Raw genomic sequence first — 18,582 nt, forward strand, 5'->3', positions numbered from 1 at the left:
ACTGTTTTGGCGGCACGGGGTGGACCTACCCAATATTAGGCAGGTGATTTTAATGTTGTGGCTGATCGGTGTATATATAGTGTGTGTGTGTGTATGTGTGTGTATATATGTATATATGTGTATATCTATATATATATATATATATATATATATGAATATGTGTGTGTGTGTGTGTATATATATATATATATATATATATAAACATTTATGATCAAGCAAAATTAGACATATGGTTGACAAGGAAATCAAAGATGTTATGATGATTGTTCTGAAATGTTATGATGATTTTGATTGGTCTAGTGTCTTGCTGTTGAGTTTGCTTGGTATAGACTCATTGAGAATTGAATACCTTTCCTTGGGGGGTTAGATTATATTTTTATAAAATAAATAGTGAAACTTGTTTAGAAAGGAATTTGTTTTTAATTATGTATTTACTGTATTTGTATTTTATTTTGTGTAAATATACACATGTGCATAAGTATTATTCATTAAAATTAAAAAGGTTTAATTGAAATATAATATAATTCCCCTAATCTAGATCCATAATGTCTGCTTTCCCACGGTCGGACAGCATGAGGAAGATGAAGGCATTTTTCCTCCATTACTCCAATGCGAAATTGCAGTTTTCCCTTCAATGCTCTGATTGTTTTCCAAAATATAATTGCAGTGATCATATGACTCCACACATGCGTAATATGAGCTGTATGAAATATTCATGAGTATATAATGTGTGCCTGCCAAAGCTTGTACGGGGTAACCCGAGACGCCTGGAGATGATGGGTAATGGGGCAGAGGAGTGCAATCAGGTTGTGTTACACAACCAGGTTTCATGGGCAACCACAGACAATATCATAGGAAAGAAGACTTCTCCTGAAAATCAAGTGTGTGATCTGGTTGAAACCTTTAAATGTGTGTGTTGTTTTGAGTGTGTGTGTGTTAGAGGAATAGAGACAGCCAAAAGGGAAGTTTACAGACAGGTGGAGCTGTTAGGTGTATGTTTGATTAATGAAAGTCTGGAGATGTTTTAAGCATACATATCGGACACACAGTAATACACATTCGCATACACGCTGCTCCTGCTGTGTTTTTGCTTTGCTACATTGTCCAATCAGGATTAAAGTTGTCTATCAGACAGACAGACAGACAGACAGACAAACTGATAGCAATTACACACGAATTCAGAAATTATCACCAATCAGTATGACCCCTTATTAACCAAACAGCACCCCCCACCCCAATCTTTCACTTAAAACACTTGCACGACTAGCACCAACTAACCGTGACATCTGTCCAAACATGTCTGAAATGATTTAAAACAACAAATCCTACCATAGTTTTATTATTTGAGAAACAACTGTGGTTTTTAAATCAGGGCAAATTCATTATTGGGTTTCTACTCACTTTTTCCATGACCTACATTTGTTATACTTGTAAATGTTTTTGCAAAAACATTAACCATTTTAATTAAATTCATAAGTCGACATGGCTTTATCTCTCTCAGTAGTTTGGTTCGGAAACGAGATTACGGTGGTGTCAGACAATGCAGACAGTTTTCTCTTGCCCCTAGTTATATATATATATATATATATATATATATATATATATATATATATATATATATATATATATATATATATAGTTATACAGTGTGTGCATATATATATAGTTATGTGTATATATATATATATATATATATATATATATATATATATATATATATATATATCAAATACAGTCATGGTTAAATGGCCTTGTTAGTAATGTGTTGTATGCACAATACAACATGACCTCAAGTGCTTTATTGCTCTTAGATAATGGTTTCTTACTACATATAAAAAATATTAAGGGCATACCTTTATAACTTGAATAACTTGAAGTGGCTAGGAGAAAAGGAATACTGTTTTGACCAATCAGCAGCAAAACTGGGGCATTTTATAATGTGCATTCAGAAATGTCATGAAATTGAGTCATATTTTTCCTTATTCATATTTGAATGTTTATTATTTATGTTATTATTATATGGTATTATGTATGTTGGTGACTTATTGTAAACGATTATTATAAAGCATTACATTTTAGTGTTGTACAGAGCTCACTCACCCTATCATAACCCTAGTTTAAGTCTGTTGACATAACTTTACGTTTCATTGGCTTGGCTGTGAAGCTGTAGCCATGACAACAAAGCTGATGTTGAATTTCAGAATCTTGATTAATATGTAAAAAATGGGCACATCCCTTAAAAATTGTTCATAAAAAAAAACAAAAAACAAAAAAAAAACCCATTAATTTCTTCATGTTGATCAGCCCAAGGAATGTTTTACTCTTAACATGGCCTGCTGATGAAATGCATTTGCATCGAGAGTGGTTCTATCAACGGTAGGCTGTTTCAAAGCAACTAAGAGTAACAAAAATGGCAGCTATTTATCAAATCCGTCAGTGTTTAATTGAATGTGAAACGGTGGACAGGAACAGTCAGTCTTTTCATTGAGCTGTCATCAAATGATGAATTGAGTGAAACGTGGAAATGCCCATCTCTCCCATGTTATTCATCAGTGCCAGCATAGCACGCACACAGATAAGGAAAGTTTATGAAGAGAATTAGTTCTGAATATGGTTCTAATGAGGTCATTATTTATTTTCAGCTGAACAGGGAAAAAATTTATTGTTTTTAGCCAATCTACCCCCCTCCCCCCATACCAAATGTTGCGTATGGAATTTTCTAGAGGTAGTGCTGAAAATACAATGACAAATGGCTTCACTTACTCTAGTTTACTCTGAGTTTAAGTGTGAGTAAATGTTGTTTATTGTGTTTTAATAGACATGTCTTCATCTGGATCTGCTCGATGACAAAAACTCTCTCTCTTTCTGATTACTCTCTCTCTGAGCAGATTGAGAATCTTCAGGAACAGCTGAAAGACAAGGAGAAGCAGATGACCAGTCTGAAGGAGCGTGTCAAATCCCTGCAGGCTGACACTTCAAACACGGATACGGCCCTCACCACGCTGGAGGAGGCCCTTGCGGAGAAGGTGGACTCCCACAAACACACAGACACAGGCAGACCATACAGCCAAAAATGCTCATACATCATGAATCTGGTACAGTGCACTTTTCATTAAAGGGATAGTTCACCCAAAAATTAATTCTCTCATCATTTGCTCACCGTCATGCCATCCCAGTTGTGTATGATTTTTTTTTCTTCAGCAGAACACAAACAAAGATTTTTAGAGGAATATCTCAGCTCTGTAGGTCCTTACATTGCAAGTGAATGGTGATCAGACCTTTGTAGCTCCAAAAATCACATAAAGAAAAAATAGAATAATCCAACTTTTCACATCTGAAAGTGAAAGTCGAGATTTAGGGTAAAAAGGACTTAAATATTGTTCTGTTTCTCACCCACACCTATTGTATTGCTTCTGAATATATGGATTTAACCATTGGAGTCTTAATGAATACTTTAATGTTTCCTTGATGTAATTTTTGGAGCTACAAAGGTCTGATCACCATTCACTTGCATTGTATGGACCTACAGAGCTGAGATATTCCTCTAAAAATCTAAGTTTGTGTTCTGCTGAAGAAGGAAAGTCATACGCATCTGGGATGGCATGAGGGGGAGTAAATGATGAGAGAATTTGTATTTTTGGGTGAACTATTCCTTTAAAGGGATAGTTCACCAACAATAAGAAAATTGTTATCATTTATTCATTTTCATGTTGTTCCAAATCCATATGACTCTTTTCTCCATCGATAATATGTCAATCATAAATTCTATTTCTGTCTGTTCCTCACAAAGCTGTCGTATGGCTTCAGAAGACTTGGAATTTAGTGTACATGTCATATGGAACACTTTTATGATCCTTACGATGTGCTAATTTTTTGTCATTTTGGAGCTTGACAGCCCCAGTCCCTGTTCACTTTCGTTATCTGGAAAGGAGCACACAGAATGTCAGAAAGTCAAATGGGTTTCAAACAAAATGAGGGTGAGCAAATAATGACAGAATTTTCATTTTTGGGTGAACTATCCCTTTAAAACCATGGTAGGTACTGTGTTTTGTACCATAGTCTTCAGAGACAAGAGGTCACAGGTGACATGTAAGCTTAAGTATCAGAACATCAGAAGTTGTGAATGTGTGTGTGACAGCAAGATTGCACTGTCACACACCGTTATGTAAGGACTCAGTCATTCTTACACTACGCTTGACCTCCCAGCAAGCGAACAGATCCGTGGGCCAGTTCCTGTCACTTTTCATCAACTCTGCCTTAGCAGCATTGCATATGTGTGTGTGTGTGTGTGTGTGTGTGTGTGTTATTGTTATTCCCAACATCTACACGTTGTACACTGAACGTTTCAGGTCATGAATATCCAGAACGACATTGTTTTCTGAAGCAATATCCCACACCCTGCCTGCCCCTGAACTCCATATCATGAATATGAATGAGTCAACCCCGGCGGTTATTAGCGTTGTCTTGTGCATCCGCAGTTTGGCGGGAATCTACTGTTCTGCCTTTCCCCACCTCATCTCTCCCACATACCCTCACGCGCCGAGGTTTGGGCCTCCTCTTCCTCCCCGCCTTAGCAGCAATGCGGCCAGCCGCAGGCAGAAATTAACTTTGCCAGCCATCTTCATATTGAGAAAGAGAACTCTGGCTCGCCAAATCTGTGTTATACACATACACTTGAACATGCACGTATGTAGTCCTTTTTCATACTGCATGTGTAAACAGAGCATATGCATTGCCCATATTAACAAGTTACAGCATTCATGCTGCCCGTGTACATAGTGCAGTGCTGCGTAGCAGAGTTTCAGTGGTGAGCCTAATTTTGCCGTGTGAAGCGCGCTGAACTTAATAGAAAATACGTGCTGAACTTAGTAAAAAATACATGGAAATTTACTTTAAACCTGTTTATCAGCTCAGTCTTTTGCTATGTAGGCTTTTATGAAGCGGCATACAATAATGGAGTAAACCACTCAGCCATTGTTTTAAAAAAATACTTCTGTTGGGCGTGATGCAAGCTCCACATGCCATGACAGGCACACAAAAGGCACTTTCCATTCAGTAAGTCCAGGCAATTTTGGTGCTATTCACACCAAACACATTTTTGTGTCTGTCAGCGCTACTGTTAAATATTTAAATCTGAAATTTTTTAATCTTGCTTAATTTGTTTCTATGTTAAAATGCCCTTGATGGATGTCTTTGACCATTGTGCCACATCCCACTGTTATTTCAGTGTGTCGCATAGGAGAATGCGTATCAAGTTAAAAGAATGTTCTGGGTTGAATACAAGTTAAGAACAATCTAAAGAGTTTGTGGCATAATGTTGACTGCCACAAAAAAAATTTTCAACTCGTCCCTCATTTATTAAAAAAAAAAAAAAAAGCAGTTACAGTAAGGCACTTACGATGGAAGAGAATGGAAGTCAGTAAATGACAATAAAGTCATAATATTAGACATAACACAGATAAGGTTAGTAAGCAATTTTATAACACTGGAATCATTTTAACGTGTATTGTTTACATCTTGTGGCTTTGAGCTTTACTTGTATTGAACCCGGAGTATTCCTTTAAAAGAACTTCCTCTTATAAAATTATTGCATTTTGTTCTATTTGTTGCGCTGCGCCTAGCTTTTTTTTTTTTTAATGCACAAAGGTGTTTTGCCCCTTAAGCAGTTTATAGCTACACTTTGGGGTTTGGGTTTCATTCTGTGTAGAGTAATTACCATTTAGATATCAATGTGGCCGCCACCTTATTTAAATTAGATTTCATGACAATCAAGTTTGTAATAATAGACCTTATTCACAGCAGCGCCATCTTTAATTTTTAGTAGGAATGACAATGAAGCTGTGACGGATAGATGTACAGTCTCTTCAATGGACTGTACTGCAGTTTAAAGTGTTTCTGGATCGTTCCGTGGACGAAACATTGAAAAAAAAAAAAACATATATATTTCTAAAAACATTCAGTAGACAAAAAACTCCAGACAATATCAGTTGTGTAAAATCCGATGTGATAACGAAGCTTTTTACAGCTTTATTCCATGCATGCCATTGAAGAGATGGTAAATCTATCCTTCACAGCCTTGTTGTCATTCCCATTAAAAATCAAAGATGGCCCTATCGTGTATAATGTCTATTCTCAATATCCTATTCCTTATGTCTAAAAAAAATAAATAAAAATAAAATGCCATTATTACAAGAAATACTCAATGTAGTAACCTAGAAATCACTTGAGAGCTGCAGTTCGGTTATGCAGCCCGCTGTTGCTGTTACACTGCTTCTACGCATATGTGATGCTTTTGCATGTGGTGTGAAATATTTCATACTGACATTTGCAAACCGATTCTGCCATTCACCACTTAGACACAAATTTTTTTCTATCTCTCATGCATCTGACAGCATACAATGCACATTCATTAAATCGAGGCCCTTGCACAGACATACACAAACACTCCGAGCCCTGACTGCATCTGTTCCTTGGCCTGATCAAGGAGAGAATTAGCTGGCACGCCGATGAGCGATCATGCTTAATGTCACAGCTCAGCAAGGATCAGCCAGGAACATCGACTCGGGAGTAAAATACATCCTTCGCGGTGAAAAAACACAGAGCGGGCTTGAAAAAGTGCCGTGTTTTTAATGTCCGGTTCGGCCGTTCGGTGTGTGAGTTTTGGCCAGCGCGGGTGTGAAAGTGCTGGAGGCTGATGTTCTCTGTGAATCCAGCCACCCTTTTTCACAGGCCATCGACTGCAAACATGAGCCTGAGCCAGAACACTCTTTACTCAGAACTCCTTATTGTTTCACTTTATTGCTCTTTTTTTTTTATTAGTAATATATCATTCCTTGTAGTGTAGTACTATTAAAGGTGCTTTTTTGCGTTATTAGTTATATTGTTATTTATTTGCGTGATTTTAAAAGGATTGTTCACCCAAAAATTGATGTCATTATTAACTAACACATATTTACTAACATTAACGTTGTTCCAAACCTGTATGAAGAACACAAAAGGCAAAATGTTTGGGACGACTCCTGTAACATTCTGTTTTACTGCATCCATGCAATAAAAGTGAATGGTGACTGATGCTGTCGTTCTGCCAAACAACTCCTTTTTGCTCCATGAAACAAAGTCAGTCATAAAGGTTTGGAACAACATGAGGGTGAGTAACTAAAAAGTTTAAATCCATTAGCTGGGAAAATATCCAGACATGTCTTTGGCCACTTGACCCAATGTCCAAAAAGGGTTATTACAGTGTATATACAGCATAGTTGCCTTTCACCCTTCAGTTACTCTGGTAAAATTAGATCTGACTCATTTCTACTAAAGTTAATTCCATTTTCTGAAAGCTACTGTGTTGAGGCCAACTCTTGTAACACCTGGCCAATGTTGACACACATGAGAATAATGAATTGTGTATGCATTCATTCAAATATGTTCCACTTACCGTGCAGAGTTAGACTGAATTTGGGAATTGAATGGTGCTTCCTAGACTGTGTTGGCCCACCTTGTTTTGGGAAAATATTAATAGAAATAACAAAAAATTCAGGTCCTCATTGCTCATCCAACTTTTGTTTAGTAACACTTTATTATCCATTCATTTGGCCATAGAATGGTAATTTGCCTTTGACGCTGACTTACAAAATGTTTTTAAAAGCAGAAAAATTACATAATTTATTACACTTAAAGTGTTCACACATCAAACGACAGATCACCAACATGCAAAAGTGAATGCTCAACCAGATACAAAATAAGTCTAGAGCTCTGTTTCCTTCTGAGTCAATTGTTTAACATGGCCGCTCTTGTTTTTAATGTGTGCAGGAGAGCATTATCGAGCGTCTGAAGGAGCAGAGGGATAGAGACGAGAGAGAGAAGAACGAAGAACTGGAGAGTAACAAGAAAGAACTGAAAGAGCTGAAAGAGAAAGTCAGCTTACTGCAGGGAGATCTGTCAGATCGCGAGGTGAGCATTTCTGTATGCATGTATGCACACCAACACACATGCTTATGCTTTATAAATGTCACAGTGTTATACGAAGTAGCTCATTAACAAAACTGATGTCTTAATGAGTTTTCACAATAAATCCATAAACCGTAAATCCTCTACATATTGGCTAGTGCACACACTTAGGGATATGAAAAAAACATTTAGAAACCTTTAGAAATCACCCAGAACACCTTAGCAACTACATAGCAACATCCTGGCAACCAAGCCAAAAACACACTAGCATCGTGGAAGTGACTTATTGTGCCGACAACATCATCTACTGTGTTGATTGTCTACAATGTACAATGTCATCTGACTTTTACTAATTTGTTTTGAGATCTGTTTAATTTACCTGCATATTTGGGAACAGAAGTTTGTGTTTGCCATTCAAATATGACAGTCTTAAATTGTGGCCTGTACTCTCAAGTAAAGTCATTTTTATTTGTATAGCATATCATTTCAAAGCAGCTTTACAGAAAATCATGCATTAACAGAAAATGAAACTGTAATATCTATAAAGTCTTAGAGTCGTCATTGTGTAGTTTGATTAAATATGATTGTAAATTGTGTATAAAAATAAAGAATGAAATAATGAAATAATAATTGTATTTAGAACCCCAGTGAGCAAGCCAAAGGCGACTGTGGTAAGGAACACAAACCTCCATAAGAAAAATAAACTTGGGAGAAACCAGGCTCACTGTGGGGGCCAGTTACCCTCTGGATAAACAGCATGAATATAATGCCAATATTAGTTTTTTTTTTTTTATGTGTATTGCAGGTCATGCTTTAAGTTTAGTAAACTAAGTAAATGTTAAGGTTCAGTGTTTAAACAAAGATTTTGTATGAACTATAAAATTAATGACGAATGTCTTTGAAGTTCATCCTGAATTAACTGCAGAAGTTCATATAGATGCATTGTCCTTTGTTAGTTGGCTGATGAAAGCTTGTTGGCAATTATTTGATTGTCTATGTATTCCATTTTAAGAGTGTTGTTCATCATTAGGTGATGCTGGTCGAGATCAGTGAGGTGCTTCGCAGTTCAACCGGCCGGTCATTTCGGTTAGGTCTATCCTAAGTCCAAGGTTCAGGGAATGACATATGAAGTATCCCATGTCTTATGGTTGGAGTTGGCATCATTTCATCCCCTGAAGTAGACTGAAGTGATGTCTGGCTGGCACCGACTGCATTTAGTCGTCATCACTCAGAGACACATAGCAGTGGAGTCAGACACCAAGTAGGAACGGAGCTGGATCCGGCAGGCTCTGGTAACCTTGGGATATGAACAAATAGAAAAATATTAGCACAGATTCCATTTACATTTCTATTTATTTTTTTGCAGAGATAAAGATCATGATAAATGTTTCTGGTTCCGGCAGACATAACTAAAGCAGCCTAATTGAGAGTTGATGGATAAATTAGGTGTATGCCTGGCTAATTAGATGAGTCTTTAGTCTAGACTTAAATTGAGTGTGTGTGTCTGCATCCCAAACAGTGTTAGGGAGACTATTCCATAGTTTAGGAGCCAAATAATATTCTAGGAACTATTAACACGGCAGAATTTTGCGATCATAATGAATGTGATGGAATATAGCATGGTAGAAGGTCACTTAGGTACTGTGGAGCTAGACCATTCAAAGCTTTGTATGTAGTTAACAAAATGTTAAAATTAATATGAAATTTAACAGGTAGCCAATGTAACGATGATAAAATGTGGCTAATATGATCATATTTCTTGGTTCTACTCAGCACTCTGGCTGCTGTATTTTGAACCAATTGAAGTTTATTTATTGAACTTGCTGGACATCCTCCCAGTAATGCATTATAATAATCTAGTCTTGAGGTCATGAACGCATGAATTTGTTTTTCGGCATCAGCAACAGAGAGCATGTGTCGTAATTTAGCAATATTTCTGAGGTGGAAGAACGCTGGTGGAAGAAATACTCTTAGCTTGCAAATACTAAACTTAATCTCTCCTCACAGGACAAATACAATTAACCTCTACCAATTTGCAAATGAGAGATGTAAAAATTTTAAAATAACAATCAGTTGAATTTGCAGATTGTTTTAACATATTGGCAGCTAAAAATGTTCTTTGTTTTCTCTGAAGTTGTGTTAGCAAAGTTTTTGCAAATGTTAGCCTTTGTAGATTTTTGTATTTATGATTTGCCAACTATTGCTTGTATTTGTAGAACTGCAGTAGTGTAACAGGTTTTTGGCCTGCAAGCAAACATGCATCTGACCACCAGACAAACAGATCAGGGCATCCAACTGCAAGAGCTGAGCAACAGTTTGTGATCCCAGTTTCAAATTTAAAATGCAATAATCCTCTATTATTTGTCAGATTAGAATTATCTAATTGGAGATTAATCCAAGGACAGCATTGAAGAGCATCTTCATTAAGCACACATTTGGACGTGGTGCTCAGGCAGATAGAGACAGACTGATTCTGCAGCCGTCCACACAGCCCCAGAGGACTTGTAGCGATGAGAAAAGACATGCTGGACCCACAGCACTGTCAATCCTGTTTGTGTTTGTGTGTGAGAGGGAGGGAGAAGGAGAGAGAGGGAGACAGGAAGATAAATGGTGGATTCTAAATGTGAGGGAATGGCCCCTCCCTGAGAGTGACTGCTCATTCCTTTCTGTCTTCAACTCTGCTCACTTGTTCACTTTTTGTCTGTCTTTTCCCCTTTTTCCCTTACCTCTTTTTCTTTTTCATTTCTTTCTTTTTTCTATATATACACAGCATATACTGTGTGTGTGTGTGTGTGTGTGTGTGTGTGTATATATATATATATATATATATATATATACACACACAGTTGTGCTCAAAAGTTTGCATACCCTGGCAGAAATTGTGAAATTTTGGCATCGATTTTGAAAATATGACTGATCATGCAAAAAAACTGTCTTTTATTTAAGGAAAGTGATCATATGAAGCCATTTATTATCACATAGTTGTTTGGCTCATTTTTAAATCATAATGTAATCGAAATCACCCAAATGGCCCTGATCAAAAGTTTTCATACCCTTGAATGTTTGTCCTTGTTACAGACACACAAGGTGACACACACAGGTTTAAATGGCAATTAAAGGTTAATTTCCCACACCTGTGGCTTTTTTAATTGCAATTAGTGTCTGTGTATAAATAGTCAATGAGTTTGTTAGCTCTCACGTGGATGCACTGAGCAGGCTAGATACTGAGCCATGGGGAGCAGAAAAGAAATGTCAAAAGACCTGCATAACAAGGTAATGGAACTTTATAAAGATGGAAAAGGATATAAAAAGATATCCAAAGCATTGAAAATGCCAGTCAGTACTGTTCAATCACTTATTAAGAAGTGGAAAATTCAGGGATCTCTTGATACCAAGCCAAGGTCAGGTAGACCAAGAAAGATTTCAGCCACATGTCAGAAGAATTGTTCGGGATACAAAGAAAAACCCACAGGTAACCTCAGGAGAAATACAGGCTGCTCTGGAAAAAGACGGTGTGGTTGTTTCAAGGAGCACAATACGACGATACTTGAACCAAAATGAGCTGCATGGTCGAGTTGCCAGAAAGAAGCCAATGCCACAAAAAAGCCCGGTTACAACATGCCTGACAACACCTTGACATGCCTCACAGCTTCTGGCACACTGTAATTTGGAGTGACGAGACCAAAATAGAGCTTTATGGTCACAGCCATAAGCGCTGTGTTTGGAGAGGGGTCAACAAGTATTATGCTCCTTGAAACAACCACACCGTCTTTTACCAGAGCAGCCTGTATTTCTCCTGAGGTTACCTGTGGGTTTTTCTTTGCATCCTGAACAATTCTTCTGGCAGTTGTGGCTGAAATCTTTCTTGGTCTACCTGACCTTGGCTTGGTATCAAGAGATCCCCGAATTTTCCACTTCTTAATAAGTGATTGAACAGTACTGACTGGCATTTTCAAAGCTTTGGATATCTTTTTATATCCTTTTCCATCTTTATAAAGTTCCATTACCTTGTTACGCAGGTCTTTTGACAGTTGTTTTCTGCTCCCCATGGCTCAGTATCTAGCCTGCTCAGTGCATCCACGTGAGAGCTAACAAACTCATTGACTGTTTATACACAGGCACTAATTGCAATTAAAAAAGCCACAGGTGTGGGAAATTAACCTTTAATTGCCATTTAAACCTGTGTGTGTCATCTTGTGTGCCTGTAACAAGTCCAAACATTCAAGGGTATGTAAACTTTTGATCAGGGCCATAGTTTTATCCTCAAGGGTGCTCTGTAGGCCTACAGTAGAGTCAGTAACATAGGTGTTTGCATAGAACGGCTGTTATTAGCTTGTAGTCCTTCTACTCATCAAAAGTCTCAAACACTGTGTGTCCACTGGCACGTGATGAGCGAAGGTGTATTCAGTGCTTTTAATTCAGACTTCAAATGATTATTGCACGCATTCTTTGTGGTAATTCCGTAGCTGGGTAAGCAAATGTTAATAAATCCATAAATCTGTTTGTATGCTTTTGGCATTTGAAAGTTGGTATTTTTCCAACTGTAATTGCACATATTTAAGAAGACTTGCTCGTGTACTGAAAGCTAATAGTAGAAAATACCAGTGGCCACGTACTGTTAGCAGTACATCTCGATGCAAGATGAAAGGAATGCGTTCATGCCATCAGGATGAAGGGAAGACCACTCTTGGATTTAGAGTCGATGTGTGAGTAAGTTTTAATTACCCACAACCACACATACAAATTCTCTGGTAATGATTGCATTATAATAAAAACCGAATGATTTTCATAACATTCGGTTTCGTTAACAGTTCTTGAACGTACATTATTCCAGTGATGCGGACAGAAAACCGGACTAAAATACTCAAAATACAAAAAAATTATTACTTTTACATGACACAGCAACACTGCTACTGAATCTACAGTGCAAGACAAGACATAAAGCACTGTCAATAGACCGATTCCCAAAGAAATGACTTTTTTGAGCTGGTTCTTTTGAATCTACAGTGTGAGACATAACAGGCGACAAAGTAATCTGATTCACAAACAAATGACTCTTTTTGAGCCAGTTCTTTTTAATGAATCAGCAACAACTGTTGTCCGATTCCCAAAGCACGGCCTGCTCTTTTTAGTGAAACAAAAAAACATATGAATGCTTTGGAGCTGACTGAACTAATTGACTCACTCCAAGTAAACCAAGAATTGCTATTATATTGTGTGTACTTTGAGAGTTATTTACTGGTCATTCATATGACAATATGTACTTAAATACAAATTTTGTTTTGTTGTAATAAGTGAATAACCTGAAAAATTATTTTAAATGGACCATCTGGCAATTAAATATTTCATAATAAATAATAAAATAAAATTCTTCAATAATGCAGTTCACTTTTAAACATGCATGCAATCTTGTCTCATATGTCTGTAAATCCACTTGTAAAATGCAAAAAAGAAATAAAAATAAAAATAACAAAGAAATGGGCGGTAAGCAATCTGACTGGCTGGTAATTTTTTTCATCTACCAGCCACCTTGGCTGGTGGGCTAAAAAGTTAATTTTGGACCCTGACCACACAGCTATCACATACCAACTGGCTCCTGTTACATATGTATGTATGTATGTATATGCAGCAATCTCCCATCACTTGCCGTCCTGTTATATCCCTGTTTTTCCTGCATTGTGTTGTTCCTGAGCGATGACCTCTTCACTTCAAGCTCTTTCGGCCTCCCCCCCAAGCTCTAATCACAAAGCGTGCAATCCAACAAAGCCCATCATTCCCCTGTTCTGTTTTCTTTACCAACGCAAGAGAACGTAGGGCGGCAATATGAACATTAAGTGTGTATTTTGGTCCGCGGGCTCCAGTCGAGTGTGAAATTGTGGGGCTCTCCGGCTGAAAGCGGAAACTGTAGGAAAGGCCTCATGGATGGAGGGCTGCAGTTTTAACAGCGTGCCTGAGACTGAGCTTAAAAAAACAGAGCTGATGTACTGCATATGTGCAGCAGAGAGCCCTCGCAAAATAGCACACAATAATTGTGATATTACTGTTGCGATGTAATGGGCTCTTGCTCTAGGTCAACTAGTGGGTCTGTCCTGATCATGGACAGAAGGGAAAAACAATGCTAAATGCAAGTACTGAAATGCAACTAACCATATAATTGTAAATATTTTAAATTTGTAAAAACTAAAAAGTAAAAGAAAATATTCTGAAGTCAGACTACATATGGATTAAAAATCACAATATGGTGAATTATTGCCTACAGATATTAATATTTATTTTATTTTAGGATTATGTTTTATGTAATATTATATTATATTATAATTATTAATGCATTTCAGTATTTGAGTTTTTCGGATGCGTGAATTTATATATATGTTATTTTATTCATTTACTTTTTTCCATGTTGGGTAGCCACTTAATGTTCAATGTTAAATCTGGGTCCTGAAGCAGAACCTGTTGAGAACTGCTAGATCTTTCTCCTGTTTAATTTTTCATTATATTATTCTCCATAAAAGCCTGTGTTCTCTTACGTTTGTGTTTTATTAAAACAAAGCCAATTCCAGTTATCTGGTCACTGAGTAATTTCCTTTTGATTGCTGGTTTGTAAACAAAGGCGCATTTTGAAAAGAAAAATTTGTCACTTAGCAATTTGTCTTTACTTTTATGCTTCCTGTTGTTGAAATTGGCTTGAAACTGCTGGCTGGGGTTCTGATTCACATATTTACATGTGTTTGCGCTCAGGTTGTTTCAGTGAAATCAAAGACCATGGCATGACTCAAGCGAAACCTTCTCCTGCTTCTCATTAACCCCCCCCAACCCTGATCATCTAAATTATGAGGGGGATTATTCAATAAATGCTCTCTTTCAACGACCAGTTTAACCTCTCTTTCCCTCTTCCCCAGGGCTCCCTATTGGACCTAAAGGAGCACGCCTCATCCCTGGCCTCCTCTGGACTTAAGAAGGACTCTAAGTTGAAGAGTCTCGAAATCGCTCTTGAGCAGAAGAAAGAAGAGTGCACCAAATTTGAGAGTCAGCTCAAGAAGGTGAGACAGGCACTTCGAGGGAACTGAAGCATTACAGCTAGCAAATATGCCAGGTCCCCTCAGCTAAACAGCCAAGAGCGCGTAACGAGCTATTATATTGACTGGCACACCGTTAGCGAAACTCTGACAACACTTAAAACAATGACATTGAACTGAATGTTTACTCAAGTGCACTTCTCCTGTCGAGTTTTTCTCTATTGAGTGGTAGAGGAAAGATATTAGCCATTTTACAAACACTAGTGAGCTGCCTCGCTGTCTACCTCCAATGGCAGCATCCAAATCGAAATGGAACCATTAAAATGACTGATGTGAAACACTCTACAGAGACTACAGTTCTGTTAAGGCCACACATATTGCGCTTATAATATGAAGCATAATATACTATAGCTACCAGTTTATTCTAATAGTCTTATGTTAGCATGTTGCTAAACTAATCCTAAATCATATCAAGCTCAAAAATAATGTGCAGTCTCCTAGGCTTGAGCGTGATTTGAAGCTCGATTACACTTCCTTGTGCTTGACGCATGCGCAGAGCACTGTACACGTGCCCAGCGTATGTGTAAAGCATGGGTAAACATTGTGCGGTTGCAAAAATAGAGCCCTGGGTTTCTTATAAGGCAACATAATTTTATTGTTTCCAGTCTAGAAAAGCCTTTGTGTCTAGAGCACAAATCATTTCTTGCCTTGGTAGGTAGCTCCCTTAGTTTTCAAACAGAGCTATTTTGCAGAATTTAATGTCTTACCTTCAGCTTTGCTGACATCATGTCTTAAAATCTACCATCCATGTTTTCATTCAACATAGATCTCGCTTTATCTGTAAAAATCTTAATCTGTCTATCCGTTGCCCATGTTGCTTCAAACCACCACAAGTCAAACTGTCTCTGCAGTCATGTAATGTCACAGCATGATTCTCTTTCCATCACCATCTGTTTTCATTGTTTCCCTGTTTCTGTCTTCACTCAAAAAATAACTGTTCATGGAACGTAATTAAATTGAGGAAAACTTTGCCATGCAATTAAATTAAGCCACATTATATTACTACATTATACCATTCTACATTTTTAAAACAATGTTTAACAAACATAATAGAGTACTAAATTAAACTACATGGACAGATGATGTTAGACTAAAAAGAAATCAATTTCCAATGTGTCTGTTTGGGTTTGAATTTTCATAGATCTGTTCATGGCCAGCGGAAATTATTCCTGCAGTCCCAATGGAAATGAATTAAGTAAACTTCCAATTTACACTTGAAAAAAAAGTGCCATGGAGTGAAATTATGTTGACAAAGCAGGAAAGCAGGAAAAATTGTTTTGAGTATTTTCTCTCCTCATCGTACTGCTCCACAACTTCATTCTTACTCTTATTTTGTCTCTGGAATTGTTTTTAACCTATAAAATATTTCTCACTTTTTGATCAAAGGAAATATTTTCTCATCACTCTCTATGTGTCACACAATCATCTTTTCTTCCCCCACCACTTTCTGTTTTTCTTTCTTTCCAAAAGCACTCTGAGCTCATGTCAGGCCATCCCTCCTATCTTGTAAGTGCATCTTGCTGTGAAAAGTCTCCCTTAGCATTGCATGTCTCTCTCTCTCCCTCTCTCTCTCTCTCTCTCTCTGTGTGTGTGTGTGTGTGTGTGTGTACATATACATGGCAGCACAAGAATCTAATAAATGTCTGAGTGGAGCTTTGCTTGCATGAGTTCAAGGCTTATCTAAAGTTTAGTTTTGTGTGGATGTGAGGTAGAGGGGAAATGTTAGGCAGCTAGCAAAGTCTCTGAGTGTTGTAAAATCCACTTGCATGAGATCTTTACTTATCTAAAGTATGAGAGTGATGAACTTGTGTGGGTTGACGTTCTTCCGTAGCGGAGCTTGGATTGAGTGCAGTGTTTGTAAGCTGATATCTGTCGCATTGAGTGTCAGTATGTTCAATCTGTTGTGCACGTGCTCTTACAGAAACTCCAGTTTACGATTCAAATTATTAGTGTTATAACAGTATTATTAAAAGAGTAGTTCACCCAAAGATGTAAATTCTGTCATTTACACCCCCCTTGTGTTGGTCTAATCCCATATGACTTTCTATTTTTGCAGTTTTGCAGTGTTCACACTGCTTTTTTTCCGTACAAATAAGGCATATATTGACAACGGGGGTCAAGCTCCAAAACGGACCAAAACACATCATAAAAGTATCCATGTGACTTGTGTATGATGTGCCATGTCTTATAAAGCCATATATGATTGACATTTTTATTTTAAGTTACTGAAAATCTATTAAATGCCATTTGCACTTCTGCACATTCAAACTTGGTGCACAACAATCTTTACGAGACGCGTGATAAACAAAGACACTTGGTGTCATTGACGTCAAACCTGCTGCTACACATGTCCATGTGCCAAATGTGAATATGCGGATGCGTGAATTATTTAGGGTATATGGCAGTGGGATAGATTATCAATGAATAACTATTTTAATTTCTCTATATATGGAAGAAAGTGGATTGCTTGTTCTGCAGAAAGAAAAATCTAAATTTGCTTTCCACAAAAAAATTTAAATGGCATATTTTGAATGATATGAGGATGAGTAAATGAAGACTAATTTAAATTTTTGGTTGAACTATTCCTTTAAACATGTTCATGATGTGCACAGTCTTTGTGCTTTTATGCATGTAGGCGATTTGTGTTTGTTATTTTCAGACTAAAATGAAAACTGTGCAAGTACATTTAATTCTGATAATTTTTAGCTATAGTATAGATCAACTTCGCACGCCCACACACACACACACTTTCAAACCTCTTCCCATGCAGAACTGGGTCCCATCGTCTGTTCCAAGAGTAATGAAATCTCTGGCAGTGTTTTTATGTCTGTGTTCGCACAGGTTCTCATATAAAAGCAGTGCAAGTGAAAACCTGCTGACAGCTCTGTGGGCGTCTGCTGTGATTGGATGAGACAGAAAAGGGGCGCGGAGACTCGTCTGTCCCTGCTTGACCGCCAAGAGTGTACGCCGATAGAGGTGTTGGCCCAGCTTAAGAAATGTGAACAGACATGCCACCAAGACACCCAACCGTCTACATTACACAAAACAGCCCAGTGCACTTCCACAACTACTTCAAATAGAGACATGTCTACTGTGCACACATGCAGATTCAGATCCATCAACACTGTGATATTTTCTCAAAAGAACATTTATAGGTCGCGAAAGTCAGCACGTATGCATATAAACGCTGTAGCCGGTCATCAAACGTGTGTTCTTTTCACACAGATGCTCTGTTATTTTGCCCAGCCAAACATTCACAGGCACACACACATTATTAAACAACATTATTAAACCACATTTCCCACAATCCTACATTTAATGGAGGGGCACTGGCTGTTCCTTAGAGTTGGTGCTGTGTGGATGAACCGCTCTTGCGTTCCAATACCAACATGCTGCACGGAGCTTACGAGCAGACACAGTGGCCCTGACAGCCTGATATTAACTGCACTAATGCACGTTATTTCCTACCCAGTCTGTTTGTCTGCTCTTTCTGTCATTTTCTTTTGCTATTGCTGTCAGTTTCTCTGTTTTTCTAAACACACATCTGTGTCTAGTTTGTTTT

At 37.6% G+C, this 18,582-nt stretch overlaps 1 protein-coding gene across 2 annotated transcripts in view; it reads left to right on the top strand.

Annotated features, from left to right (window-relative positions):
• Window positions 1-18,582, top strand: part of LOC127436651 (ELKS/Rab6-interacting/CAST family member 1-like) — a 300,135-nt gene that overhangs the window by 70,330 nt on the left and 211,223 nt on the right. For both annotated transcript variants that reach the window (XM_051690929.1, XM_051690930.1), the window contains 3 exons: window positions 2,889-3,026; window positions 7,807-7,947; window positions 14,844-14,984. In XM_051690929.1, coding sequence (XP_051546889.1) covers window positions 2,889-3,026; window positions 7,807-7,947; window positions 14,844-14,984 — 420 coding nt within the window. The remainder of the gene's footprint in view (window positions 1-2,888; window positions 3,027-7,806; window positions 7,948-14,843; window positions 14,985-18,582) is intronic.

Source organism: Myxocyprinus asiaticus, chromosome 47 (genome assembly GCF_019703515.2).
Source record: "Myxocyprinus asiaticus isolate MX2 ecotype Aquarium Trade chromosome 47, UBuf_Myxa_2, whole genome shotgun sequence".
In the NCBI taxonomy this organism is placed as follows: domain Eukaryota; kingdom Metazoa; phylum Chordata; class Actinopteri; order Cypriniformes; family Catostomidae; genus Myxocyprinus; species Myxocyprinus asiaticus.